Source organism: Corvus hawaiiensis, chromosome 24 (assembly GCF_020740725.1).
Source record: "Corvus hawaiiensis isolate bCorHaw1 chromosome 24, bCorHaw1.pri.cur, whole genome shotgun sequence".
Classification (NCBI taxonomy): Eukaryota; Metazoa; Chordata; class Aves; order Passeriformes; family Corvidae; genus Corvus; species Corvus hawaiiensis.
In genome coordinates this window covers 9,184,881-9,212,334 of record NC_063236.1, presented here as the reverse complement: position 1 = coordinate 9,212,334, position 27,454 = coordinate 9,184,881, and the positions used below count along the sequence as shown (strand labels likewise).

General features: G+C 52.1%; 1 protein-coding gene across 34 annotated transcripts in view; it reads right to left on the bottom strand.

Moving 5' to 3' along the window:
- NFASC (neurofascin) overlaps positions 1–27,454 on the bottom strand; it is a 74,095-nt gene that overhangs the window by 20,028 nt on the left and 26,613 nt on the right. For 9 of the 34 annotated variants that reach the window (XM_048327646.1, XM_048327630.1, XM_048327637.1 and 6 more), the window contains 20 exons: positions 25,801–25,912; positions 24,990–25,174; positions 24,299–24,430; positions 23,857–24,000; positions 22,940–23,051; positions 22,676–22,842; positions 21,858–22,005; positions 21,142–21,266; positions 20,355–20,381; positions 19,391–19,492; positions 19,090–19,287; positions 18,003–18,073; positions 16,817–17,039; positions 16,146–16,261; positions 14,888–15,092; positions 12,897–13,019; positions 12,205–12,378; positions 10,107–10,121; positions 2,596–2,868; positions 385–501 (listed from right to left, as the gene is read on the bottom strand). In XM_048327646.1, coding sequence (XP_048183603.1) covers positions 385–501; positions 2,596–2,868; positions 10,107–10,121; positions 12,205–12,378; positions 12,897–13,019; positions 14,888–15,092; positions 16,146–16,261; positions 16,817–17,039; positions 18,003–18,073; positions 19,090–19,287; positions 19,391–19,492; positions 20,355–20,381; positions 21,142–21,266; positions 21,858–22,005; positions 22,676–22,842; positions 22,940–23,051; positions 23,857–24,000; positions 24,299–24,430; positions 24,990–25,174; positions 25,801–25,912 — 2,769 coding nt within the window. Of the gene's footprint in view, positions 1–384; positions 502–2,595; positions 2,869–10,106; positions 10,126–12,204; positions 12,379–12,896; positions 13,020–14,005; positions 14,703–14,887; positions 15,093–16,145; positions 16,262–16,816; positions 17,040–18,002; positions 18,074–19,089; positions 19,288–19,390; positions 19,493–20,354; positions 20,382–21,141; positions 21,267–21,857; positions 22,006–22,675; positions 22,843–22,939; positions 23,052–23,856; positions 24,001–24,298; positions 24,431–24,989; positions 25,175–25,800; positions 25,913–27,454 lie in introns of those variants that run through there. The other 25 variants (XM_048327641.1, XM_048327642.1, XM_048327647.1 and 22 more) reach the window with 17 other exon arrangements.

Sequence of the window (27,454 nt, the reverse complement as noted above, 5' to 3'; positions counted from 1 at the left end):
CAGCCCAGGACGGAGCCGTACAACGCTAAGAGACACCGAGGAGGAGGTTTGGGATCTTAGAGGATTCTGCCAACTCCAGGTTCAGGAATCCCATCTTCCAATTCCCAGAAATTTCATTTTTCTCCATCTTTTACACCTCTTTCCGTCAACCACGACTCAACATTCCCACCGATCGTAAAACCCCACGGCTGTCGGCGCACGGAGAGGGAACTCCTCGAGAACCACCTCTGATCTACCCCGGCCACCACAACCACGATGTTTTCCCCTCCCGTTTTTCCAGCTGGCCATGGAATTATGGAATTAAATCCAAGGAAAGGGCGGGAGCTGGCAGGATCTCTAAGGGCAGCGCCACCCCATAGAGTCCCCACGCGATCTGATGCTTACTGGTGATATACTTAACCACAAAGTCAGTTCCTGCCGAGAAATTGTGGCTCCAGGTGATGTTTGCCCAGTTACTGTTCGCCATGGCTCTGATGTCCCATATGGACGATCCATTGGCGGCTGGGGGACAGGTTAGAACAGGAGTTAGTGCTTAGTGGGGTTAGGCCTGGCTTAGAGCTTGACTAGCGGTGGGGAAGCTCGCAAAAACCTCATAAAAACCTAAAAAAACCGTACGAAATCCTTACAAAAACCTCAGGAAAACTTTAAATGAACCTTAAAAATGCTCATGAAAAGCTTACAAAACCTCACAAAAAACCTTGAGGAAACCTTACAAAAGCCTCACAAAATCCTTATGAAAACCTCACAAAATCCTTATGAAAACCTCACAAAATCCTTAAAAAATCCCTAGAAAAAACTCACAAAAACCTTAAAAAACCTTAAAAAACCTCACAAAAACCTTAAAAATCCTTACAAAAACCTTATGGAAACCTCACAAAATCCTTACAAATTCCTGGAGTGAACGCTTTGGTCTCAGCCTAAGTGTGAATTAACCTCAGCCTAAGGCTGGATAGATCTTCCCCAAGATTCCCAACATTTTTAGGGAATTTTGGGCAGTGTTTAAATCCAACTGTGCTCAGCTCATCCTGGAATTCTTCCGGGGCACATCCCTGAGGATCTGGGCCAGCAGGAAAACCTTGTCCTGGAATTCCTGCATGGATGAGCACGGATCCAGGGAATTGTCACGTCGCTGTGGCCCCGGTGGGACAATGAGGTCACTCGTGTGTGAGGTTGAAGTTAAGGGATCTCGACGTTGCTTGGGATGAGTCCGGTTCCTACTGAGGTGGGAACCAATCCTGCACTTCAGGGGGATTTTAAGGGACAGCGGAGAATCGACATCTTGGGGTTTAATGTCATTTTTCCTTAGGGTGTTGCGATGTTCTGATGTCACAAAATCCGGGATTTAGTGCCACAATGCCTTGGAAAAAGCCAGCTGTGGGGTTTTTAGGGTGCTGCAAGGACCTGGCGCTGTGGGGTGACCTGGAATCCCTTAAATCCCAACCTGGGCTGGGTGGGGACACCAGAGGTTCCTCTTTCCCTCACATCCTCTTTCCCTGCTCTGTGCCTCACACGTAATTCCCCATTTCCAACCTCACACTTAATTCCCTATTTCCAACCTCAAACGTAATTCCCCATTTCCAACCTCACACTTAATTCCCTATTTCCAACCTCACACATAATTCCCCATTTCCAACCTCACACTTAATTCCCTATTTCCAGCCAGCAGCGTTTCCACATGGATTGATGCCTGGTGTGGGGCTGATCTCTCTTCATCACCAAACCTGGGGTGTCCGATGGGGGCAGATGCCCCTGCAGAAAGTTGTGGTGGTTTTGAAGCATTTTAAGCTGATTTCATGCAAAAATATAAAGAAATGGCTTTGAACTGAGTCACGGAATCGTCCCAGGATGGTTTGAGTGGGAAGGGACCTTAAAACTCATCTCACTCCCCATTCCACATTTTCCACTATCCCAGGTTGCCCCAAACGCCATCCAAGTTTTTAATCGTGATTTCATTCCCTTTTTGCTTGACTTAGTTTTGAACAAACCTAATTTTTTATTAACCGTAATTTCCATTATCCCGGTGTTTCGAACCCAGATAAATCCTTCCAGATTTATCCCTAAACCACATCCAGGAGGGAAGATTTCCCCACCAGAACCGAGTTGGATCCTCCTGATGACACGAGAAGTTTCTCCTGACCTGGGAAACACCTGGCGCAGGGATCGTGCTGGAACTCCCACCCTTCCCCAGCGCTCCGGGGGGCTCCGGCAGCGCAGGGAGCAGCAGGATAAACCCAAGGAGACTCGGATAAATCCTGACAGCTCTCGGTGCTAACAGCTGATGTGCTAAATCCGAGGTGACATCTCCTGCAGGAGCACCAGAACCCGTTTGTAACAGCTCTAAACACCCGATAACACTTTGGGGAGTATTTGTAGGATTTTCCACCTCTTCCCGAACCTCATCCAGCATCGCCACACCCTCAGCAAGGCTGGGTTATTCCCTGGTGGCACAGAACTCTCCAAATTCCTGCTTGTACACCCAGATTCCCATCCCAGAGCATGGAAGGGCTCCGATTTTCCCGGTATCCCAAAGAATCAAGGTGGGGAAGGGTCGCAGTCAGGTTAGAGAGGAGTTAGAGGAAAAGGAAAGCTCAGTACCCAACTCGTGCTTGGTCGTGGCTGCCGGAGCCCTCTCGGCAGCGGCGCTGGTGCTGGCGGCGGTGCTGGCGGCGCTGGTGGTGGTGGTGGTTGTTGTGGTGGTGGTTGTTGTGGTGGTTGTGGTGGTTGTGGTGTCGGTGGTGGTTGGGGTGGTTGTAGGGCTGATTGTAGGGCTGATTGTAGGACTGGTTTCAGGGCTGGTTTCAGGACTGGTTTCAGGACTGGTTTCAGGACTGGTTTCCTCCACTGCGGTTGGAGGTGGCCCAGTTGCCTCTGGGAGAGGGAAACACCGGCTTTGTACCCGAGGTGGCGTCCCCAGGGCTCTGCCCTCCCCGGAGCGGCATGGCATGGAGCAAATCCCTCTGGAAACGCACGGTTGGACCCCTTTTCCTGCCCCTGTCCCCATGCAGGGATGGCCTGAGCCCATCCCAGGGACTGGATCCCACTGGGAATGCCAGACTGAACCCCTTTTCCTCCCCCTGTCCCCCTGAGCCCATCCCAGGGGCTGGGAGAGGTGCTGGGGCTGCTCCCATTCCTCCGCTTTGATCCCGATCCCAATCCCAATGCCAGGCCTGAACGAGCTGCTTCTCCTCTGCCTTTTCCCTGCCCATCACCCCTCTGGGATAAACCAGCATGGACAGCCTGGAAAAATGCAGCTGAGGGGACGCAGGGGTTTGTCCTCATCCCATTGTCCCACTGCATCCCAGGAAAACCAAATGGGATTTAGCTCTTGAGGGAAAGGCACTAATCCCATTTGTCGGGCCAGTCGCAATCCCGTTAATCCAGCTGTCCCTGGACTACACCTCCAGCATTTTTCGAGCTGCCAGCTCAGCCTGCAGCTTCCCAGCTTTTTTCCAGCCTGGAGAAGGAGCAGCTTGGGCATGGAGGGGGATTCAGCCCACGGGGGAGGCAGGGATGGAGCTTTGCCCCTCATAGTTTGCATTTAAGTGAGGGCTTGGAACACCTCGAGCTGTCCTGGGGGATAATTGGGAGCCATTTGTTTGCCGGATTGAGCTGTGATTCCAAGGACAAGCGGGAATGTGCTCCAAGGAAAGGGGGAAATGTGTCCTTTAACCCCCACCCTGAGTGGGGTGAGGGTTCCACAGGGAGGGAGGGGGGCACTGGCTTGGGCTGGAATATTCCAGCAGAAAATGCAGCTGGAATTCTGCTCCAAATACCAAAGGTGACTCTGAGGGGACCTCACCCTGGGACACTCAGGTTAAATTATATTTACAACAAATATTCCTGCAGGTCCAGGGATTCCAAATCCCTCTGATGGGCGAAGGAAAGCAGATTTTATAAATATCGCCCCCAAACCACAACAGCTCTAGGAAAGCACTTTAAAACCAGTCCCAGGACCAAGCCAGGCTTTTCTCCCCCATCCCCAGTCTGTCCCCAAGGAGAGCCAAGCCCTGAAAGCTCCTCATCCAAAGGCACAGAGGGGCAGGAGCTCGCTCAGTCCGTCTGAGAGGCGATAAAACCCCGGCTACAGCACCAGCCCAGGTCAGGGGTGACCCCAGAGCACCCCCAGGTACTCAAAACCACCAGGCCAGGTCCAAGGGTGCCCCAAGAGCACCCCCAGCTCCTCCAAAAGCCCAACCCAGCTCCAGCGGTGCCCCTAGAGCACCCCAAGGTACTCAAAAGCATCAGCCCAGCCCCAGGGGTGCCCCAGGAGCAGCCAAAGTCACCCCAAAACACTGCCCAGCTCCTGGGCTGCCCCCAGAGCACCCCCAGGTACCCCCAAGTGCCCCAGGAGCAGCCACAGTCCCACAAAAACCCCATCCAGACTCAGAGGTGTCCCCAGAGCACCCCCAGCTCCTCAAAAGCATCAGCCAAACCACCAAGAGCAGCCGCAGTCACCCCAAAACCCCTCCCAGCCCCAGATGTGCCCCAGGAGCAGCCGCGGTCACCCCAAAAACCCCTCCCAGCCCCAGATGTGCCCCAGGAGCAGCCGCGGTCACCCCAAAAACCCCTCCCAGCCCCAGATGTGCCCCAGGAGCAGCCGCGGTCACCCCAAAAACCCCTCCCAGCCCCAGATGTGCCCCAGGAGCAGCCGCAGTCACCCCAAAAACCCCTCCCAGCCCCGGAGCGCGTCCTCTCCGCGGTGACCCCACAGCGTCCCCATCTCATGCACCCCGAACCGAAGCCCCCCGTGCACAGCCCGGCCCTGTCCCAGCCCGGGGGTCCAGCCCGGCCAGGGGGTGGTGACAGGGAGGGGACGCATCCAAAGGCTCGGCTTTGCCCTCGGGGTTCGTGGTGCAGCAAAAAAAAAAGGGGATTTTTGAGTTTTGCCCTTCAGGCTTTGTCCCCCGCTTGTGGGGGAAGGACTTTGCGGGGTCCTGAGGCCGCTAAAAGCTTTTCCTGCACTGGGATTTGTCCTCATCCATCTCCGCTGATTCCTGGCGGGTTTTTGGGGTTAAGAGATTGGTGTCGCCGGGTTAATGTCCCCATTAACGGGATGGAGCCGCGCCAGAGGCTGGGAACAATCAAGCAGCGCCGGAGCCATCAGCTAATGCAGGCTCGGCATTCCCATGGGAATCCCGGCTCCCCGCGGAGGAAAACGAGACCCCAAAAGGCACAAAGTGACTTTGGGAAAGGCGAGAACCGGCGGAAAACGTGGCACGGCTTTCCAGCTTCCACCAGGGCTCTCCCAGAGCCTCTCAGGAGCAGGAGAAACTCAGCTTTAATACTGCTCCGGAGTTGAGATGGGAAGAGATTATCTGGGATAAATCCCAGCCTCGCTGTCCCCGGTGCGGGAGCGCAGGGGAAGCTGCAGCCCCCAAACCCTCCGGGATGAGCTGACAGCGATTCCAGGCGGGATTTGCCCTCCCTGCCCCACTTCCCTGGCTCTGGGGGAGGCGATTCCCGGGAGCGGAGCCGTCACTTCCCATCAGGATAACGCGGGCTGGCTCCCGAGGAGATCCAGGAGGGGATGGCGGGGATAAAAATCGTCCTGGCAGGAGCAGGGCCAGGTGAAGAGTGGGATGGGGTGAGCTGGAAAACTCGGGGAGGGGAGGATGGGAATGCGGCCCCCAAGGAGAGGGAGGGGTGGGATTTAATCCTAAGGGATGAAAAGCTCCGGCCTCGCTGGGGTTTAAATACGGAATGGATGCGGGAGGAGAGCTCAGCTGGGAGATTTGGGGCGGGGGAGAGATCAGGGACGTTCGCTGGGCTTTGAAATCCATTCCTTAATGAGGGCTGGGAGGGGATCCCAGGGATCCCAGGGATCCGATATTCCCAAAGAAAAGGCACCCGAGCACTGAGAGTCCCTTCTCGGGGTTCCCGGGGTCCCCTCTCGGTGCCACCAGCAGTGACGAAGATCCCAAAGGGAGACGGGAGAGCCAGGCTGGCATTCCCAGCACTTCGGAAAGGGCAGAAATCCCATCCATCCTCCCAAAAACGGCCGCGATGCTCCAGCCACGACATTCCCGAGCTTTGCGGAGCAGCTGAAGTTCTTTTCCTGCATTCCCAGAACTTGGACAGAAGTTTGGGGACAGCGCGGGGCACCCGGAATTTGTGGGATGGGGGGAAAATCCCCCTTTTCCGAAAGACAGATGCCGCTTTCCCCATGCCAGGGAAGAACAGCACCTGGAAATTGCTCCAAGCAGGAAGAAATCACCCGGGAAATTCGGACTAAAAACCAATTCCCAGCTCTTTATCGCATTTGAGCCGAGCCCTTCTTCCCGGAAAGAGCCGAAGGAGCACTCAGCTCCTTAATTGCCTCCCTTTCAAGGCTTTTTCTGTCTCCAAGTTCCATTATTCCCTCTCAGGGAAGGATGGGGCTCTGATGATGGATTGAGGAAGCAGCAATTAATAATTTCACTAATGAGAGATGCTGAGCTCTTCGCTGTCTCGCCAGCCAGGAGTGGAGCAGTAAAAAAAAAAGTCCGAACCTCTCACAAAAACCTGCTTGAAGCTCAGATTAGGGGGAAAAAAAACCCCAGAGCGGGAGAATCCTAAAAGAAAAATGGGTTTTTTTAAGGGGAAGATCTAAAGAAAAGACAAATCCTGCTCGGAGTGGGATAATTCAGTGAAAAGTGGCATTTTTGGGGAAAAATTCAGGAAACAATCCCAATCTCTGCTCCTTTTTAATTATTTAGAGGTGCTTTTAATGTGTTGTTGGGCTGTGGCAGCAGCTTTCCCTGGGGTGTGCCTACAAAATCACGAGGCTTGGAGAAATTGGGATGAATTTTTCATGATTTTTGATGATCGGGTCGAGGACACTTGTGGAGATTTATTTTTAATTCTCCCGGTTTTTACCAACAGGATGGAATTGGGAAGTCTGGGCCATGAAATTCTCCAAATCTGATGTGGAAAGAGAAGAAATTGGAGAAGAGGAGGGGGTGATGGAGCAGAAAGAGAGGGCTCAGCAATTCCCTCCATTTCTAAAGCAAAAAATGGGATTTTTCTCCTCAAATTCCCATTCATGGACAGAGAAAAGTCAGGTTTTTCCCTCCGAGCCTAAACCCAATTTCTTTATGGTTCCTAATGAAGTTTTTCCATACAGATGGAAAATGAAAACTCCAGTTTGGGGATATTTTTCCTCACTCAGAGCATAAACAAAATCCCTTTTTAATCTGCTCCTTTCCCAAATCCCCTCTCCCCTTGTCCAAAGCCTTGCTTAGGAAAGGTGAAGCCTTTCCTAAGGGAAAATCCCTGCACTTCACTTCGATTCCATCACCTGCTCCGGTTCCTCCTGGCCCTGACCCTGCCTGTGTCAGGTCATCCCTGGAAAAGGAACCTTTTCATTCCCTGTCAGTGCCAGCCACGGCAAGGATCAAGAAATTTATGGAATCGCTGTTGATTCCATAAAAATGCGCCCAGTCTGGGTCAGCCAGCGGAGATGGGAAAGGTCAGGGAGCATTTCCTGGGATTTGTTGGGAAGGGAAACATCCTCTGGAGCCAGACTCCGCTCAAACCGTGGCCTGAGGAGAAATGAGATCCAGCTCCGGAGCAGGACTGGCATGGGAGAGGGATTTTTTTCCATGCCCTGAGTCCTCTCCTGGAGCCTGGAATGGGGAGGAAGATGAGGCAGCAATTCCCGACCTCCAGCTCCACTCTCCGACTCTCAGCTCTCTTCCAGCCCTTCCCAAAGTGTTATTTCTCCTTTTGGAAAGGGGAAAATGAAGGGATGAACTCTGGATAATTGGAGGATTATCCCTGAAATCCCAAATAATTCCAGTGGGGCAAGAAATGAAGGCAGGAATGATTCGGGGCTGGGAGGATGAAGAGATCAGGCTGTGATTCCAGAGTTCAGCAAGACCCTCTGGAAGCAGAAAAGGGCTTGAAGCGATCCCGATCCACAAAGAAAATCTGGATTCTGGTGGATGAGCCAAACCCTGGATGGAGAAGGAGCTGGAGGAGAGGGCGCTCCCAATCCCAAGGGTTTTATGTGCATTTTCAGGGATTTATATGTTCATTTTCAGGATTTTTATGCTCGTTCCCAGGATTTTTCAGTGGATTTTCAGGTCCCCACCACCTAGACCTGACCAATCTGTAATCCCACATTTTTTTTTGGGGGGAATAGGGAGGAAGAGAAAAAGACAGGAAGGAGAAAGATCAGGAAGAGGGGAAAAATAAAAGCAAAATAATATCAGGAAGAGACATCCCTGCAACAAAATCCAAGGAAAAGGAACATCCCCGGGGCAGGAAAGCGAATCCTACAGGTGCAGAGAGCGGATCCTGCACTTGTATCCCTCGGGAAAAGCCTTCCCTGGGAAGCTGCTCCTGCTCGGAATGTGCAGAGGCAAAGCAGGACCTGTTGGGAGCCCTCGGTGCAGGGCATCGGGAGCTGCTGCTGCTCCCAAAAAGCTTTTTTTGGGATGAGTTTGGGGCTGGCTGCACCCCCTGGCTCGGCCATTGCCGAGTTCCTGAGCTGGGAAAAAGCTGTCGTGGCGCTGGAATGTGGGAAATGCGTGTTGGGTGTGGAAAATCAGGATTTTCCAAGTCTGTGAGAGGTGGGAATCCTTCGCTGGGTGACCCGGAATGGCGTTGGGGCGTTGCAGGATCGGGTTTTCCATGGAAGCGGCAGGAGGAGGAGCTGTCCCTGGGGCTGGAAAAGGTCTCTCCCTGCTCCCAGGTTTTTTGGGAATAGCGAGGAGGGCAAAGCCAGCAGAAGGCTCCATGCAGAACATGCACAGCTGAGGCCCCGAATTCCCGCTCAACCCTTCCAATGGACACCGGGAATGGGAGGAATCTCCTGCAACAAAGCCCTGGGAGAGCCACAGGGAATTCTGGGCACATCCTAAAAATCTCCCAAATCTCCAGCTGCGATCCCACAGGTCCTGGAAGGGCCCCACGGAGCCAGAAATGTTCTGTGTTTTGTAGGGTGGGGGTGGTGAGGGTTAAAAAGGGAGAGCGGCTCGTGCAGAGCTGGGGTTAAAATCCTCTGGGAGAGGGGGAAAAAGCTCCTTAATAGGGGAAAAAAAATCTTTAATGGGGAAAAACTCTCTTTAATAAGGAAAAATATCTCTATAGTAGGGAAAAACCTCCTTATTAATAGGGAAAAAAAAACCCTCATTAATAGGGAAAAAAAACCCCATTAATAGGAAAAAAACCCACTTTAATAGGGAAAAAACCCCCTCTTTAATAGGGAAAAACCCCTCATTAATAGGGAAAAAACCCCCATTAATAGGGAAAAAAAATCCCCTCTTTAATAGGGAAAAAACCCCCACTTTAATAGGGAAGCACTCCTCATTAATAGGGAAAAAACCCTCATTAATAGGGAAAAAACCCTCTTTAATAGGGAAAAAACCCTGTTTAATGGGGAAAACCCTTTTTAATAGGGAAAAAAACCCTGTGTCATAGGGGAAAAAAATTCTTAAATAGGGAAAAACTTCTCAAATAGGGTAAAAACCCCTCTATAATGGGAAAAATTCCTGCTTTAACATGGGGAAAAAACCTCTTTAATAGGGAGGAAAAACCCTCTTAAATAGGGAAAAAGAACCCCTCTTTAACAGGGAAAAACCTCATCTTTAATAGGGCAAAAAGAGTCTTTAAAAAGGAAAAAAAGTCTTTAGTAGGGGAAAAAAAGTCTTTAATAGGGGAAAAAACCTGTCTTTAATAGGGAAAAACTCTTTAATAGGGGGAAAACCCCATCTTTAACAGGGAAATAAACACTTTTTACTAGGGAAAAACCCCTCTATAATAGAGAAAAATCCCCCTCTTTAATAGGGGAATAAAACCTCTTCAAATAGGAAAAAAACCCCTCTTTAATAGGAAAAAACCCCATTTTAATGGGATCTCGACTCTCCTTTGGGCTCGCCCGGTGCGTGGCCACCGCGGTTTGGTTTTCACGAGATTTTTTTTGCCCAGCTTTTAAGCCCGGCTTAGAGACCTTTTAATCTTCGCCTGCCCCGCTGCGGAGCCGCCCTGGTCCCCTCGTGCCTGGAATGATTGAAATGCCCAATTGGCGTGGCCATTGGAAGGGTTTTAACGAACTTTTCTGCTTAATTGGCAGCTTAATTGGAAAGCTCCGTTGCCCCCATGCCGGTTACCTCCGGGTACGGTACCTGGGCTTGGCGTGGCTTCGGAGGCAGCGCCGGGGACAGAGAGAGGGGAGGGAAAAAAACCGGGAAAACGGGAGAGAAAGAGGGAAGAGAAAAACACAGGAATTTATCAAACCACCCCAAGGCGCCGCTGGCACAATCGGAGTCACCGGAGAGCAGAGAGAGAGGGGGGAAATGGGATTAAATCCAACCTGGAATTTGGGAATCCGCGATAAACCACGCCAGGATCCAGGTTAAACACCCGGGAGGTGCCGGAGGTGCCATCGAGGTGCCAGTGGTGTTGTTAAGCCGAGTATTTAAGCGGGTGTTTAGGTCTAATCCCAACAAAAACCGGTTTTGACACTGAATTTCGCCTCGATTTTTCCTTTCTCGTGTGGGGATTTGATTTAAACTCCGCATCTGAAGGAGTCTGGCGAGCAGAAAACCTCCTCCTGAGGCGTTAATGGGTTTAATTTCCTTAATCTGCTTCTCTTCCTTAAATTCCAACCTTAAATTCCAGTCTTTCCCGCAGCTTGGCAGGAGGTGCCATCAAAGTGAGCACAACTCACCTATTTCATGTTGTACCTCATGTTTGGAGGGCAGATTTCTGGGATTTAGCTGGAAATTACTTCAATTTTCTTTTTTTTTTTTTTTTGCTGTTTCAAGGCCAAACTTTGTCTTGCTTTGCCACATCCTCACCCCAAACCCCACAGAGGGGGTTCCTTACCTTGTCCAGCAGCTCTGGGCACCCCCTGCTAATTGCTGATATAAATCAATTAGCATTGACACACCACGAGGTGGTCCTGGCTCTTATCTCTCCGTTAGTAGTGTCCAAAAACGGAGAAAATTGGGTGTGAACCAGCCAAAAATATTCAGTTTTCAACTTCAATCCAACCCCTGAGCTCTCACAATTCCTTTTTACAGCAATTCCGGGCCCCTCTCGTGTTTTCCTTGGCTCTTCTCCCCATCCAATAAATTTTGCTGGATCCCACCCCAGGGGTGTCGGGAATGGTTTTATTCCCACTGGACCCGAGCAGGAATCACTTTCCCCACTCAGAGCCATTAGCTGGGATGGGGGGATGGAGCGAAAGAGACAAAACCCCCATTAAATCCCAGCTCTAACTCAATCCCAGCTCCGTCAGCCGAGCCTAAAGAGGGGGAAGAGCCGCCCTTGCTTCCCTTAGGGCTCCAGAACTTCCACTTAAATTTGATGGATGCTCCACAGCGGGAATTTTATCTGATTACGGGGCTGAGATTGGGGCTCTGGAGGTTTGTAGGGTCGGGTGATGGCCATGGGGTGACAGGGAGGTGGCACCGAGGTCCCTGCACACAAAAATCCCCCGAATCTGCCCCGGCTGAGCTCGCACAGAGGAGCAAATCAGAGCTTCACCCTCAGCACGAGGAGAGCGAGATCCCAGAATCATGGAATGGCTGGGGTTGGAAAGGACCTTAAACCTCATCCAGTCCCACCCAGGGACACTTCCACAATCCCAGATGGCTCCAAGCTCACTCCCAGGGATGGAGGAGCATCCGCAACCTCTCTGTGCCAGCGCTTCCAACCCCTCTGAGTGAGAATTCCTTCCTGAATCCCATCTAATCCTGCCCTCTTTTGGTAAAAAACACAAATTTGTTCAATTTCCTCCTGCTCCAGGGCACACGAGGAATGTCCCTCCCTTGGGGACAGCCACGACGTTCCCTGGAGCACAGGAAGGTCCCCAGGTCACCTCAGCTGGGTTTTTTCTGCAGCATTTGGCCACCTCTGCAGGGAAATCCGTGCAGCCATCGCTGCCCTGCACTCCTGGTTCTTGGGATTCCCTGATTCCATTTTTGGCTGTTCCATGGCCTGCCACGATGCCATTTTTGGGTTTGCCATGGCTTGCCATGATGCCATTTTTGGGTTTGCCATGGCCTGCCACGATGCCATTTTTGGGCTATTCCATGGCCTGCCACGATGCCATTTTTGGGCTGTTTTATGGCCTGCCACGATGCCATTTTTGGGCTATTCCATGGCCTGCCACGATGCCATTTTTGGGCTGTTTTATGACCTGCCACGGTGCCATTTTTGGGTTTGGCACATCCTGTCACCCCCTGTCCCCTCGGCAGAGCTGGCTGCTGCCCTTACCTTCATCCAGCAGCGCCGGCGACTCCTCCGTCAGGGCCTCTCCCTCTCCCACCTGGGTGCGGGCGCGGAGCACGAAGCGGTAGCGGGAGATGGGGTCTGACCTCTGCAGGGTGAACCTTGTCTGGTTGGGGGACAGGTTCTCCACCACCGTCCGGCCCATCCGTGACCCGTTAACTGCGGAGGGAAGGCAGGAAATGCTGGGCTCAGCCTGGGGTCGGGAATTCCTGGGGTCTCCAGCTCATCCTTCAGCCCCTGGAGGATCTGTGGGGTCACTGTGGGGTCACTGTGGGGCTCAGAGTGGTTGCTGCTCTTGAACATGCCCGTTTTGGGGCGCTTGGGGACAGCCTGGCCAGGGACCTGCTGGGGGGACATTCAGGTGGGCAGAGAAGGCTCCGGGACGTTCAGGTTCTGGGTATCACCTCACCCAAATTGTGTTGGGGTGAGCACAAAAACACCTCAGGCTGCACCTAAAATCTTCCAAAATCCAAGATCCAGCTGATTTTCCCTCCAAAATTGATTCTGGGGAGCTGCTGAGCCCCCACCACCCCCCCTGCAGATGTCCAGGACCCCTCCTAACACCAGTTTTTCCCACCATGGAAGTCTCCAGCTCCTCATGGATCTCCCTGCCCTGGGAAAAAGCGGGAAGGGAAGAATTCCCTGACTGATCACCGCGAGGAGAACGTGGGACGTACAGGGCTTGTATTGGAGGGTGTATCCCGTGATGACCCCGTTGGGATGCTCAGGGTGATCCCACTCCAGGTTGATGATTTCCAGGTTGGGCTGCCGGATCCGCAGGTACCTGGGGGAGCTGGGCACTTGGAGGGGAGCGGGAACGAGAGGGGAGAGAGGAGAGAACATGCACAGGGTAACGAACCTCGCGCTGCTGCACCCGCCACGGGCTGGACTCCAAAACAGGCACACCCCAAGTGGATCGCACAAGGATTTATCCCAAAAACCAGGAGCCTGATGGGAATTTTCAGCGGGGAGGAAAAGCAGAGCAGCTCTGGTACGATCCCAATCCCGCGGGATCCTCCAGCAAGGCCACGGAAGCAGAGCTGGGATGCAACTCCAGCCACGCTTCTCCTGTTGGACCCAAATGTCCTGGTCTTCCTTACACCCCCCTCCCATCCCAAGGTTTTCACCCCCAAAATTTCTCGCTTAGAACCATCAAAAGTATCCCAAAAACTTCTTTTCACTCCAGCCCCATTTCAGCGTGTTGGACCCAAATTTCACAGCTTTCCTTACCCCCCTCCCCCCCCCCCCCCACCATCCATCCCAATGTTTTGATCCCAAAAATTTCTCTCTTAGAAGAACAAAAAGTATCCCAGAGTCTTCTCTTAACTCCAGCCCCACTTCTCCTCTTGGAGCCAAATTTCCTGACCTTCTTTAGACCCCCCACCCATCCCAATATTTTCATCCCAAAGATTCCTCTCTTAGAACCCCCAAAAGTGGCTTCTCTTATCCCAAAGAATCGCTGGGAAATGGAATTCCAGAGATCTCCCACAGGGAGCTGCTGCCCACTGCTCCTCACCCTAAGGAATATTTGGGATTATCACTACTGAAGGAAGGAAGGGAAGAATTATCCGGCCTGGAGTTAAATTATTCTCCTGATTTCCTCCTAATTGCGGTGTCTTAACCGGGGGAAGAGAGATCGGAGAGCTCGGGGTTTATTTTTAGTTGTTCAGGATATCCTTCAGCCTCCTCAATGTCAGTTTGGGTCGATAAAAGGGCTTGGTGGTGTAGGAAAAATAAAAATCCACATTTTCTGTGTGATCAGAGTAAAATCCACCGTAATTATTAATTAATGCCACCCACATGTCTTTATTGTCGCCCCAAATGTCCAAAGCCACCCCAAATCCCCCAGAAACGGGGTCACAGTGCCCCTGCCTGCAAAACCTACAGGAATTGAAGCCTTTCTTCGGAAACAACCTCAATTATCCACAGAATAATAATTAATCCTTAAAAAAAGGGGATTTTTTTCCAAGGAATTGTGAAGGAAGAGGCAGCACTGAGAGATGCCAAGATGGGATGGAGAGGAAGAGAAAAGGGGGGACCCCAAAATATTTTGAGAAAGAATTGCAAATCTTTTCTTGCGTTTTTGCGACCTTGTGTGCCTGAATCCCCTCCTGCGCTGTAGGAAAAGTCACTTCCAGCCGCTGGAATTGCAGCTCCAACACGGAATTATCGGCGTGTCTATAAATAGCTCCTGTGCCAGTGACAAAATTAAACCCTCGAGTTCATCCTTGACACAAGAACGAGGTGCTCTTGCCTCAAAAGCCTGGCAGAGGAATCAGGGATGTCCTTCCTGAAGGTCCTGGGAAGGTTTTCCTGCCTTTTCCAGGATGGATCCATCCACGTCCCCAAACCGCGGCTCGGGGACATTTGCAGCTCGGGCAGCAAATCAAGGGCACGGAGCTGGGCCCAGGAAAGGCTTTTGCAAATTTTTCTCTTGTTCAGCCCAAAATCTTCTTGGCCGAGGCGTCCAGAGCACCTGAATTCTGGGAATTCTGGGAATGCCGATGGGGTCAGGAGCCAACTCCAGGTGTGGCTTCAGTGATGTCACCGCCAGCAACGGCGCCTGGGTGATGCTCAGCTAAAATCTCTCCCCGGCTGTGGCTCAGCTCCCCGGAGCTGCTCAACCTAAACCTTTCCCAGCGGGAAAAAATTCCCTGTGGGAACGTACCTCCTTCAGGGGTGGGGAATTCCTTCATTTCGCTGCGGGGCCCGTCCCCTCGGCCGTTGGTGACCACCATCTCCAGCTTGTAGTTGCTGTAAGGGAACAGCCGGGACACGGTGCCCCGGTTGCGGTCTCCAGGAAAACTCACAAATTGCCGTTTTTTGGAGACCCACAGGTTCTTCAGCAAGCTGCTGTCTCTCCAGAAATAGGCCTTCAAGAAACACGCAGGCCAGGTGAAGCTTTTTCCCGTTTAACCGCGGGTTTTTGGGATTTTTAGACGTTAAAAAGCAGAGTTTTGCCTTTAAGAGCGGCTTAAGGCTGTGGAAGTTTTTAGAGGAATTAGTGAAGCTCCACGAGGAAAATCGGGGGTGTTACCTGAGGAAGAGGCTGAGCAGGGGGTTAAGAGCTTCCCAAAACCTCTGAGCTCGGACTAAAACTGTTCCTAATTGCCAAGAATTAAAAACCGAGTGGTTCTCCCTTTTCCACTCGGGGTAGTGGTGGACAAGGAAAGGTGGGACACACCCAGGCATGAAAAAAGCACCTAAATTTAGGAAATCTCCTATTGAAACCCTCGACTGCAAATCCTATTTCGCAGAGAAATAAGAATCCTTTCAGAAAATCCCCCAGAATCGGGAAAAGGAGAGCGAGCGAACGATCGGATTTGGAATGCTGGGATTCTTTGCTGGACACAAGGTTTTGGGAATGTTTTAACGCCGAGGGAAGGGCCCTGCTCAGGGTTTGGCTTGGTTTGAACGGCTCCATCCTCTGTGCATCAGCAGCAAATATTAAATACTAAATATAAGCCTGGAAAGACCCGGAAAAACCCAGATCCATGCTGGCTTTAGTGCCCAGTTAGTCCCGACCGTGGGTTTAGGCTTTGCAGGGGTTGTTGGTCAGTAAAAACCGCTGTCGGTATTTTGGGGATGACACAAAATCTGACTGGGTTGGGGTCATTCCCTCAGAGCCTCCATGGACAAAGCCATCCCAATCCCTCCCTGTTTTCTTGGAGCATCCCAAATCCTGCAGCCAAGCCCGAAGGAAGCAACAGGAGACATCCCCAACCCCATCCTGACACCCCGAAGAGCAAATCCTTGGTGCTGCCTCACATCCAAAGGTTCCTGGTGACCACAGGGAAGTTTTCTGTCATCCCCACATGCAGCAGCTCCATCCCTGGGAGCCAGCTGGGAATTTTAGGAGGTTTAGCTGGGTTAATGGTCAGTGCCAGGGCGGGGATTTGGGATTGGGGAATTCGGGATTTGCTCACTCTGTACTCCTTGAGCTGTCCCTGGATGGTGTCCAGGTGCACCCGGGTCCAGGTCAGAGATATGGCGGTGCTGTTTAAGACTCTGATCCTGACATCCGTGGGTGCAGCCTTGGGATCTGGGCGGGCAGGGATAAAGCAGAGTGGTCTTTAGGAACCTGGAATTACCCTGGAGCTCGGATGGACACACGGGCACCCCTGGCCATGCTTCTCCCATCACAAATCCCATGAGCAGCAGCCCCACGACAGCTCCGCCCTCTTCCGTGGGAAGAAAATAAATCCAATTTCACTCCTCCGGCCATCAGGAGAACATTCCTGATCCAGCTAAAAGCAGGAATTCCTGCAGCAGGGAAGGACTCTGGCTCAGCTCCCTCTCCAGGTGAAGGATCCCAGTACATCCAACCCTTTCCTGCCTCACCTGGCCCAAAGCTGGACCCCAAAGTTGCAAAAACCACCTCATTTCCTTATTTTTAGTTGGAATTGTCCATCATCCCAGCTGGCCTTGGGCAGGGACACCTTCCACTATCCAGGTCCTCCAAGCCTTGTCCAACCTGAAACCGGATTTTTGTCCCAAATCCCGCAGTGCCCCGCCCATATTCTGGACACAGGAGCTGCCCAGGTGCCCTGGCATGGGATCATCCCTGAAATCCCACCTGCGGCCGAGGAATACTCACAATCCTCCCCGGAATATCCGATGTAGGTTTCGGGCTCCGGGGCTCTGCCGAAGTCATTCTCGGCCTGCACCTTGATCTCGTAGGGGACGTAGATGGGGGTGTTCCACACCACGTGCCGGGCGCTCCGCACGGTCTCGTTGTACCAACTCCCGCGCGGGTCCCGCCGCCGCCACCTCACGATGTACCTGAGGTTGGGCCCATAAGCCTGAGTTGCATTCAGAGGCTTTGGTGGAGCGAAACAGAGAAGGGAAAGTGAGAAGGAGAAAAAAAAAAAAACAATTGGATTTCTCCGCTGTGGAGATCCAAAAGTTCTGCTCAGCACTCGGGGTCTCATTTCAGGCTCCATCAGCGAATCCCAAAGGAGAGCAAGGTTCTGTTCCCAAGGAGAGGCAGAACTCTCGTGTCCTCCAGAGCCATGGCAGGACCAGGGCATTTTATTCACAGAATCCAGGATTTTATTCCTGGAATGGTTTGGGTTGAAAGGGATTTAAATTCCAAGCCTCTTCAATGAGCAGGGACATTTCCACTAGCTCAGATTCCTCATCTATATATTACATAAAATAAATCAAATATGTACCTAATGTAGAATTATACAAGAAATATTCCATATCTATTATCCCCATAGTCCCGTCTCTATTCCCACTGCCATTCCAACCCTCCTCTCAGCTCATCCCTGGTTTGTGGCTGACACCTGCTGGTGCAAGAAGCAAAGCAGGAGATGCTCCATAAATCCTCAAGGAATCGACTCTCGGAGCATCCTCCGGAAGCTCAATCTGGAATCCGGTGTCTTTGGGTGTCACATCTTTAACTTATTTTATTTTTAATTTTCTGAATTATTCTTTTTATCCCAGACCTTGTTCTAGGCACTAAACCTAGCCTTTTTTTGATGTCTTCTAATTTCATCATGGAATGGTTTGGGTTGGAAGGGACCTGAAATCCCATCCCATCCCACTCCTGCCACGGGGCAGGGACACCTTCCACCATCACAGGTTGCTCCAATCTGGCCTTGGACACTTCCAGGGATGGAGCAGCCACGGATTCTCTGGGAATTCCATCCCAGCCCCTCCCCACCCTCTCAGGGAGGAATTCCTTCCCAATATCCCGTCTATCCCTGCCCTGTCTCACTCTGAACTCCCTCCCCCTCATCATCCCACTCCATCCCAAAAGGCATCCAAGAAGAACTCACGGTCCACGTTATCTCCATGTTGTTTTTCTGGGTCCCTGCCCCTTGAACTCCTGTTGGATTTATTTCAGGACCTGAAATTCACATTGAAAACCAAAAAAAAAAAGAATTTTTCAATGTCAAAAAACAACTGCTGAGAGCTTAAAACCCCGCAAGCCAAAAGTCCTTCCAAGGCAGAAGTTAATGGCCTGATTTTTCCAGAAGTTCTCATTCAGGTTAACAGGACACGAGACTCCCAGTCCTCTGGAAAACCAGGCCATTTATTTAGGAGGCTCTTTTTTGTTCCCTAAATGTCCTAAATCTTTGAAAGGGAACCATTGTGGAGGGAGCAGAGCTTGTCGCTTCGAGCCTCAAACACAGCGGGCACTGTGGGGAGCCAACACTAGATGCCAGCAGATCCTGCAGAAATCTCCCTGGAATGGGTAAAGGAAGAAATGCAGCAGAACTGCTGAGATTCCTGTGAATTCCTCGGGTGGAATTTTCCCAAATATTCTCCCACAAAGCACTGGGCAGACAAATTCAAGCCCTGAGTCGGTTATGGATTGGAGCTCGTTTCATTCCTTTATCATGGAATTTGGGTGGGAAGGGATCTCACAATGCCCCAGTCCCACCTCCTGCCATGGGCAGGGACACCTTACCCTATCCCAGGCTGTTGCAAGTCCCGTCCAACCCGGCTGGGGACAATTCCAGGGATAGGACAGCCATGGTTTTTTTGGATAACCTGTGCCAGGACCTGCCCACCCCCACAGCATCCATCAGCTTTAACAGTGGACAGTAATTAATATTTGCACTTGAGTCTGATTTTCCTACAGATTTCTGAGCTTCCCGTAGTCTGAAAGGACTGAAAGAATTCCTTTAGGAAACTTCCCTTTAAGGAAAAGAAGGAAAACCAGGTTTTCCTTTAACGAACAAGTGACTTTTGTATAAATCTCTGAGTTTTGCTGCTCTGAAAGACATCATCCACAGGCGTGAGAATTCCATACAGAAAATTCCACCACAGCCTGTGCCAACCTATTTCTGGGATTGAGGAAGTGCCTCCATGGAGAGTGGTGGATTCCAAGGACAAAAAGACTGGGAAGAAAGGACTCACGTGCCCCGTTGGTCTGGTAGCGCTCGGAGGGCACGCTGGGCACGCTGCTGCCCACGTCGTTGACGGCGATCACCCGGAACTGGTAATTCACGTACGGAGAGAGCCTCAGCAGGGCCGAGTTGACGCTCCCGGGATACCTGGAGTGGTTGTGCCACACTCCCGGCTGGAAGCGGTCCTCCTCAAACTGGACAATGTAGTCTGGGAAGAGCAGGGAGAGGTGGGTGAAGGGTTTGGTTGGGAAGAGATTATCCGTCACTGGGGAGGAGGAGGGGGACAGGGATTTTGGGGACAGGGGACAGACCTGTGATGGGGCTGTTGTTGTCATCGCCAGGGATCCACGTCAGCCGCACGCTCCTTTCGGCCAGGTCTGTCAGCTCCAAGTCCCGGGGCTGGTCAGGTCGTTCTGTTGGAATGGGATAAATGAGGCTGGAATTGTCCCAGGAGCGAGTCCCAGTTCCCATCACCTCTCCCAGCCCGGTGGCAGGACGTGTTCCAGGGCACAATCCACGTCCTGCAGCTCTTTGGGGGATCACGGTGATTTTAAAATAGAAATGTGGTCGTTTCTGACTGTGCCCTGCCTGGAAATCCTGCCTTTCCCAGGAAAAATCCTGCCTTTCCCAAAAAAATACCTGGTGGAGGAAGCACCAGGTGCTGGTTTAGGGGGATTTGTGACCTTACAGAGGGAAATGCAAATGAACAGCAGGGAAAGGACACAAAACCTCAATGGAAACATAAATTTGTTAGAAACTGCCTGGGCACAATTCTGGTTTCCTCATCTGGTCACAAGAACCAGCCCATGCAATAAAAGGAACAAATTCCAAGTAAAAATTAAGGGATTCAAGCCAATCCTGGTTCTTTCCTCCCATCAGGAGCTCATCGTTTTCAAGTACAGCTAAAGTGATTCCTGCACTCAGGAACTGCCACCACAGGACACAAAACGTGGTGGCACAGGACCTCTCTACCCATCTGGATGGGCTTTCAAGGACAGCTTGGACAGGATTTGAAAAAATCAGCTCCTTCAAGGACAACTCGGGCAGGACTTGGAGCTTCATCTCCTTCAAGGACAACTCGGGCAGGACTTGGAGCTTCAGCTCCTTCAAGGACAACTCGGGCAGGACTTGGAGTTTTATCTCCTTCAAGGACATCTTGGAAGCATCAACACCCAATTTTTCCAGCTGCCACCCTCTTCTCATGGAGTTATTGTTGCGGGAAAACCAAAACCAAGGTGGAAAATAAAAGGAAGGTGAGGAACGAGTGACGATTACCTTTGGTAAAATCTCTCAAGCGATTAGCTGCAAGGTAAGACAGTGCTTGTTAACCGGGTTAGTTTAAGCTTGGGTGGCCAAAGGAGCACCTGGCAAACATAAAAGTTCCACATTTCAGCGGGAATTGATCCGGTTTGGGAAGCAGAGCAGGAATATCCATCCCCCAGAGAGCTCCATGCTCTATCCACACTTGTAGTTGACAGCAAAAGGGAAGTATCAGCCTGATGTGGGGTTAATGAGCCATTAGGGGGAGGGAGGGGAAATAAATCAAGCTCAGGGGAATTATTTGGGATTTGGGATTCCTATTCCAGCTGTGGAGGGGCACTGGCAGGTTGTGGCATTCCCAGGAATCTGAGATGGCCAGAGGATGGTAAATCCCTGTTTGCCAAGCAGAGCTCGCAGTGGCACAAATGGGGAATGGGGTGAAATTTGTTCCTCCCTGTGCTGCAAAGGGGACACATGAAGGGGCCAGGACCAACCCCAATCCCATTGCTCAGCACCCCAACACCCCATTAAATTCACTCCCAAATTTCGGACTGTTCTCATGGAGCTTCAGCATCCACCTGGGGATAGTTTGGGTTGTGTGCAAGAACAATTCTTTTCCATTTTTTGCTCTCTAATATGACTTTCTTCGACATCACCTCAGTGCCGACCCCTGCTCTGCCAGCACCTCCCTGAGCATCCAGGGAACAATCCTGGAGCCCAGACACCCCTTCCAGCCTGACCTCGAGGTGGGGGTGTCCTGCTCAAAGCCAAGCACTCAGCTGTGGGGTCAGGAGGGCTTTACCCAGCACGGTGAGATAGGCCTTGGCCGAGTCCTTGTCCAGCTCCGTGCTGGCCACGCACGTGTAATCACCCTGGTCCTTCTCAGCCACGCCAAAGATCGTCAGACCATCCTCTTCCTTCTTCATCCTTCAAGGAAACAACATCCCAAAACTCTGCCCCAACATATTCAGGAAGCAGCGTTGAGGGCCGGATGTTCCCTGACAGAATCCGGCTGGAAACCCAACCAGAGCAGGAGAACGTCTCCGGTCTGGAGGTTTTATCAGCTAAGGATGTGCTGGGTTATTCTGGGAAAGCTCATTTCCTAAGGAATCACATGCCTTGGGGTGTATCTGGGGAATAATCACATTTTTAGGACAACAGCCAACCCCGGGTTCGTGCCCTGGGATCAGATCACAAGAAAGGGGAGTCAGGTATGGAAAGGAAATTAAAGCTGTGCCAGGCACAGCAGAGGAACATTAATTTTGGAGAGGCTCGTTATGAACTCCCAGGTTTTATCAAGAAGTCTTAAAATATCCGGGAATAAAACCTGCAGCAAAATCGGGATTTACTGATAAATCAGCTGGAATTGCTGGAGGGAGCTGGCGAGATTAAAAGTGTCAAAACCATCAAATGTTGCTTAGGTGGGAACACAATATTTATCCCTGGGGACTCCTGGAATGTTCTGCTAAAAATCCAACAATCCTGGGAGAGAAACCCACGGAATTTTTGGGCACAGACCTGTTCCCCAGGGACAGGGGGGCATCGTCCTTGAGCCAGGTGACCGTGAGCCGGAGCGTGGGGTCGTGCTTGACGCGGCAGTGGAGCCGGGGCATGGTGCCCCGTTTGACCACCAGGTCCTCGGGTCCCCTCACAATCCTGGTGGGGTCTGTATGGGGTCACAAGCAAAAGGTCACACCCCAAACTCCTCAGGTTCTGTCACAACCTTGAGAGGGTCTGCAAGAGGTCAAGGGTTATGTCCCAAATTCTTCGGGTCCCCTCATGATCCCAGTGGGGTCTGCACAGGGTCACAAAGGGTCGTGTCCCAAAACACTGGGGCTTGGCTCAGGGACTCAGCGGAGAGCGGGGTTGCTTGGGAAGAACGAGAGGGGTGTCCGTCCAGCTTTGAACAAATACATTAATTTAATAAGTCACTAATTTGTGCTGAGTCTTTAAAAAAACAACCCATTTTTTGGAGTCAGCAGCCAGATTTGCTGAGCGGGGTAAAAACAATCCTGAAAAGGTTTTATTGCCCTCAGCTAACCCCGAGGAACACTTGGGGTCGGTGTTTGCGTTGCTGATGGCATCTCCCAGCCCGACAACCACCCCAAACCCTTCCACGATCCCCAGCCCTGGTTCTTCCCAACATTAAAATGGAATCTCCACCATTTTCAGACTCCCAGCTCCGACCTGCTGGAAGATCAGAGCCGCTACAGCCAACCCCCTTCACCTCAAGGGTTACTCCTGCTGCAACTTCCAGAAGATCCAAGATTTTAACCTCGACTATTCCTACTGCTACTTCCAGAAATTCCAAGATTTTGGGCCCTTCGTGCCCCTACCTTTGACCTCCAGGCGGACCTGGGCCTCAGCTTTCCCCAGGATGCTGGTGGCCACACAGGTGTAGATTCCCTGGTCCTCCTTCCGAGCCATGAACATCTCCAAGCTCCCGTTCTCGTGGGCTTTGTAGTTGCCTCCATCCAGCGTGTTCCCCTGGCCGTTCTTAAACCTCCCAACACCACAAAGTACTGTTGGAAGGGAAGGAAAAGCAGGAAACCCCCCTTTCCCACCCCTCGGGATGGAGCAGGATGGGATCTGGCTCTTACCAGCGCAGGGTGGGGATGGGGGACCCGAAGAAAGGACAATCCAGGCGGGTCCTGTTGTTCTGGATCACCTTGATCAGCTGGTAACGGGGGCCCAGCATCTGGGGGGCAACATCTGCCAACAGCCAAAATTCCAGCCATGGAGGAGAAAAAATGGCCTCTGCTCCTCCTTTCCAGCCCTTTCAGCCATTTTCCTGGGGTTTTTTGGTTCATTTTTCCTACTGGCACTTTCAAAACCCAGTAGAGCTTCTCCATTCCCACCCACCTCCCCTTCCCTCTCCATCCAGCCTCGTTTTATGACTCATATCCCTGGATTTGCTCAGCCTTTGCCTGGCTTGAATCCATGGCAATGGATTCCTGCTCCAAAGCCTGGGTGCCTTTGTGCATTCCCTCAGAGCAGCAAACAGGAAAACCCATGGAAAACTTCTGCAGGGAAAAGGGGGCAGGAAAAACCAGGAAGAGTGAATTTTACACGGGAATATGGTAATAGGGTAAAGGGGAATGATTTTAAACTAAAATAGGAGAGTTTAGATGGGATATTGGGGAGGAAGTCCTGGCTGTGAGGGTGGGAAGGGGCTGGGATGGAATTCCCAGAGAAACCGTGGCTGCCCCACCCCTGGAAGTGTCCAAGGTCAGGCTGGCGTAACCTGGGATGGTGGAAGGTTCTAGCCCACATCCATGGCAAGAGGGTGGAATTTTAGATGAATCCCAGAATCAAACCAGTTGGAAAAAGGTTGGAAAAGACCTTTAAGATCATCGAGTCCAACCTACAACCCAACACCACTTTGTCAGCTGGACTATGGCACATCCAGCCTTTTGAGCTGAGCTTTGAGCTGAGCTTTAAGGTCCTTTCCAGCCCAAGCCATCCTTGGATTCCATGGAAATTGGAGCTTTGGATGCTCCCATTCCCTCAGGCTCACCCAGCACGCTGACGAAGGCGTTGGCCAGCAGGTAGCCGTGCTCGTTGGACGCGTTGCACTGGTACACGGCGCTGCTGCCGATCTGCGTGTCCCGGAACACGATGGTATCCCCGGCCACCTCCCTGCTCAGGTTGGGGGGAGACGCTTCAAAACAGGGAGAGCTCCTTAAATTCGATTCCAAGGGAAAATCCACCCCATAATATCATGGAGCACCTTCCCAGCTCAGCCCAGTTCAAACCTGGCCATGGTGCGTGAGCTCCACAGCCACAACTGGGAGCCACTGGGTGAACTGGGCTCATCCCAGACAAGTTGAGGGTTCATATGGATGCTGCACCCCACCAGCAGCTCTGGCTGGTGCTCAGCCAGGAGATGCTTGGCTGGGGTTTTGGTGGGATTTTGGCTGGGATTTTGGAGTAGCAGGCCCAGTCTGTCCCTCACTCACCTTCAATGGGCTCTCCGTTCACCAGCCACTGGATGGATGGTTTGGGGTTCCCGTTGGCCCGGCACACGAGCCTGCCGTCCTCGCCGGGGGCCAGGATCAGGTTCTCTGGCTCATCCAGCCAGTAGGGAGCAGCTGGAAAACAGCCCCACCCCAGTGACCCAGGGACAGCAGCACCACCCCCAAAATCTCCCTCCAACGCTCCCTGCGGGAGGAAGGCAACGGAAACTCCAAGCGAGTTTCCCGGGATGCGGTGAAGGTGGGGAGGCCCCTTTCCCTCTCCTTGGCCACACACACCCACCACCATTGCTATCAGTGAGATCCCGTCTCCCGCTGCTTTTGGGGCCGTTTGAAGAATGAAAAAGGGAGGATTTAGATGGGATATCGGGAAGGAATCCTTGCTTGGGAGGATGGGGAGGGGCTGGGATGAAATTCCCAGAGAAGCTGTGGCTGCCCCATCCCTGGAAGTGGCCAAGGCCAGCTTGGAGAAACCTGGGATAGTGGAAGCTGTCCCTGCCTGTGGCACTGGATGAACTTTAAGCTCCCTTCCAACCCAACCCCTTCCATGGTTCCCTGAAGCACATGGACACAACACAGACGCACCCCCCAGGGAAAGGCCCTCCCAGCATTCCATGAACGTCCCCTCCTGGCTCCAGGCGGGCAGGCCCAAAGAGGGAAGGTAAAGGTGACGTACCCTTCACTCTCACCGAGATCGTGTGGCGGATGCTGCCCATCTTGTTGGAGGCCAGGCAGAAATATTCCCCGGAGTCCTCCTCGGACACGTTGGAGATGCGCAGGGCCTTGTTGAAGTTTTCCAGCTTGGTTTTGCCCACTGGGAGCTCTCCCCCTTTCTTGTACCACATGATGTCCGGTGCTGGTCTGAGGAGAGGGGAGCAGATCAGAGCGTTTCCGAAGACAAGGGAATGATTCCCAAGTAAAGAGTTGTTTTTCCTAAATAACAGTAAAATTCCCACCCCTGGGAGCCCTCAACCACAGGGAGAAGCTCTGATCCAGCTGTTGGGCCACCCTCCTTCCCACCATCCTCCATCCCACCCTCCTTCCCACCACCACCCCTAAACCATGGCCCTGAGCATTCCCAGCTGGTCAGGAGCACTTTCTCCTCTTGGGAATGCAGGATCATGGAATTCTGGAATGGTTTGGGATGGAAAGGACCTCCAAGCCTATCCCTGACCATGGTCTGCTGGTGTGGGCAGGGCCACAAGCCCAGGACACTTCTGGGGGGCACAAATGTCCTCCCCCACCACACGGTGAGGAGCTCCAGGGAAATTCCCAAACTTTAGGACAGCCCAGCGAGGAATTCTCCTTGGACAAAGATCTGAAAACACCTGGAAACCTCAGCTCTTCCGTTGGCTCATCGAGCAGGTTATGGGAGTGTTGTTAACAATTAAAAAGGAGGGAAAGATCCCTTTTTCCCAGTCCAGGGGTGATTCCGTGCCCTGATCCCGCCGGGAATTGCCGGGAATCGCCCTCTCTGTGGTACGTACACTCCGGAGGCGATGCATTCCAGCAGGAGATCCACCCCTCGGAGCACCATCTGGCTGCTGGAAGTTCCGTAGGGATACATGAAGCTGGGAGTGGTTTCCGTGATCCCTCGGGCTGGAATCAGCGGGAGAGAAGGAAAAGCAAAACAAAAACCAAAAAAAACCAAAACCAAAGAAAACAAAGAAAACAAAACAAAACGCGGGGCTTTTAAAAGTCTCCAGGAATACATGGAAGCTGCCACCTCCCTGGCCATCCCGGGATTCTGAACTCACCCAGGAATGTGCCTGGAAAGGAGAGGAGGGCTCCAAGAAAATTTGGGATTGGAAAAAAAAGGGGAGAGAGAGGAAGATGGGCAGGCAGGGAGGAGAAGGAGCGGCAGTGAGAACTGAGCCACGGGGACAGTCCCCATTCCATCATTTCCCGCTTTTCCTGCCCTCCCTGCCTCTGGAAAACGGGCTGGAATCAGATGAAATTGGGAAATATTGATGGATGTAACACATAATGAAGGAAAAAGGGGAAAATGGGCATGGGAAGGGTTTGTTCAGTCACGGAGCTGCTTTTCCATGGAGATCTCTGGGATACGGAGCATCTCTGGGGCTTCAGCAGCACCAAGGAGGTTTTCCAGCTTTCCTGGAGGCCTGGAAGGACGGTTCCCCTTGGAACCTTGGCTCAGCCACCAGAATGACCCATTTAGGGCTGGACAGGGAAGTTTAACAGGAAAAAACCAAAGGGAAGACACAGGACAATTCCCTATGGATCCACACACAGTGAAGGGCTCTTTGCAGGGGGAAAAAGTTAATTATTCATGGCAAAAATTCCATTAAGAAGTGGAATGATTGACCTAGATCTGGATGAGTGAGGACAAAACGGGATGAGATGGGCAGGAAAGCAGCAGTAGCAGGGATGGAAGTTATGGGATTAGGAAAAGGGATGGGATGGGATGGGATGGGATGGGATGGGATGGCATGGCATGGCATGGCATGGCATGGCATGGCATGGCATGGCATGGGCAGGGTTGGCACAGGGACACAAAAAATCCTGGAGTGATCCATGGGGAGAGACCATCCCGGTGCCAGAGGAGGATTTGGGATGCAGATTTTGCTGCTCCAAAATTTCCTTGGCTCAATGAATGGGAGGCAACCAGGATTTGGGGAATTTTGGGAAACTTCCAGAGCTGCGGCAGGGGAAGGGGGAGGGGAGGGAGGACAGGGGCTCTTCCTGGAGTTCCCACCTTAGGGAAGGAAAACCCAAGCCCAGGAGTTCATCCATGGAATCCTTGGAATGGATTCCACACCCACATCCCACCGCTCCCACGGGCTCCACGTGCACTCCCAGTTAGTCAATTATGGATTAATGGATTACCAGGGCAGCAAAATCCCGATTTTATCCCAAAGAGTCGACTTCTCCGGGTCTGTTTGCATCCCTGCTCCCAGAGAAAGTCTCATTCCCGGCCAAACCACCCCAGTGGCTCCCAAACCTCCATCACACTCAGGAGCTTCTCCCACCAAATCAGAAAAGTGGGAATTAATTCTTTGATCAGCCAAGATTGGCTTTGATCAGGATTTATTCCCACTCTGGATCCCATGGCTCATGATCCCGTGGGATAACTGGAAGAGCTAAGCAGAGCAAGCCGGATTTTACGAGCCTTTATTAATG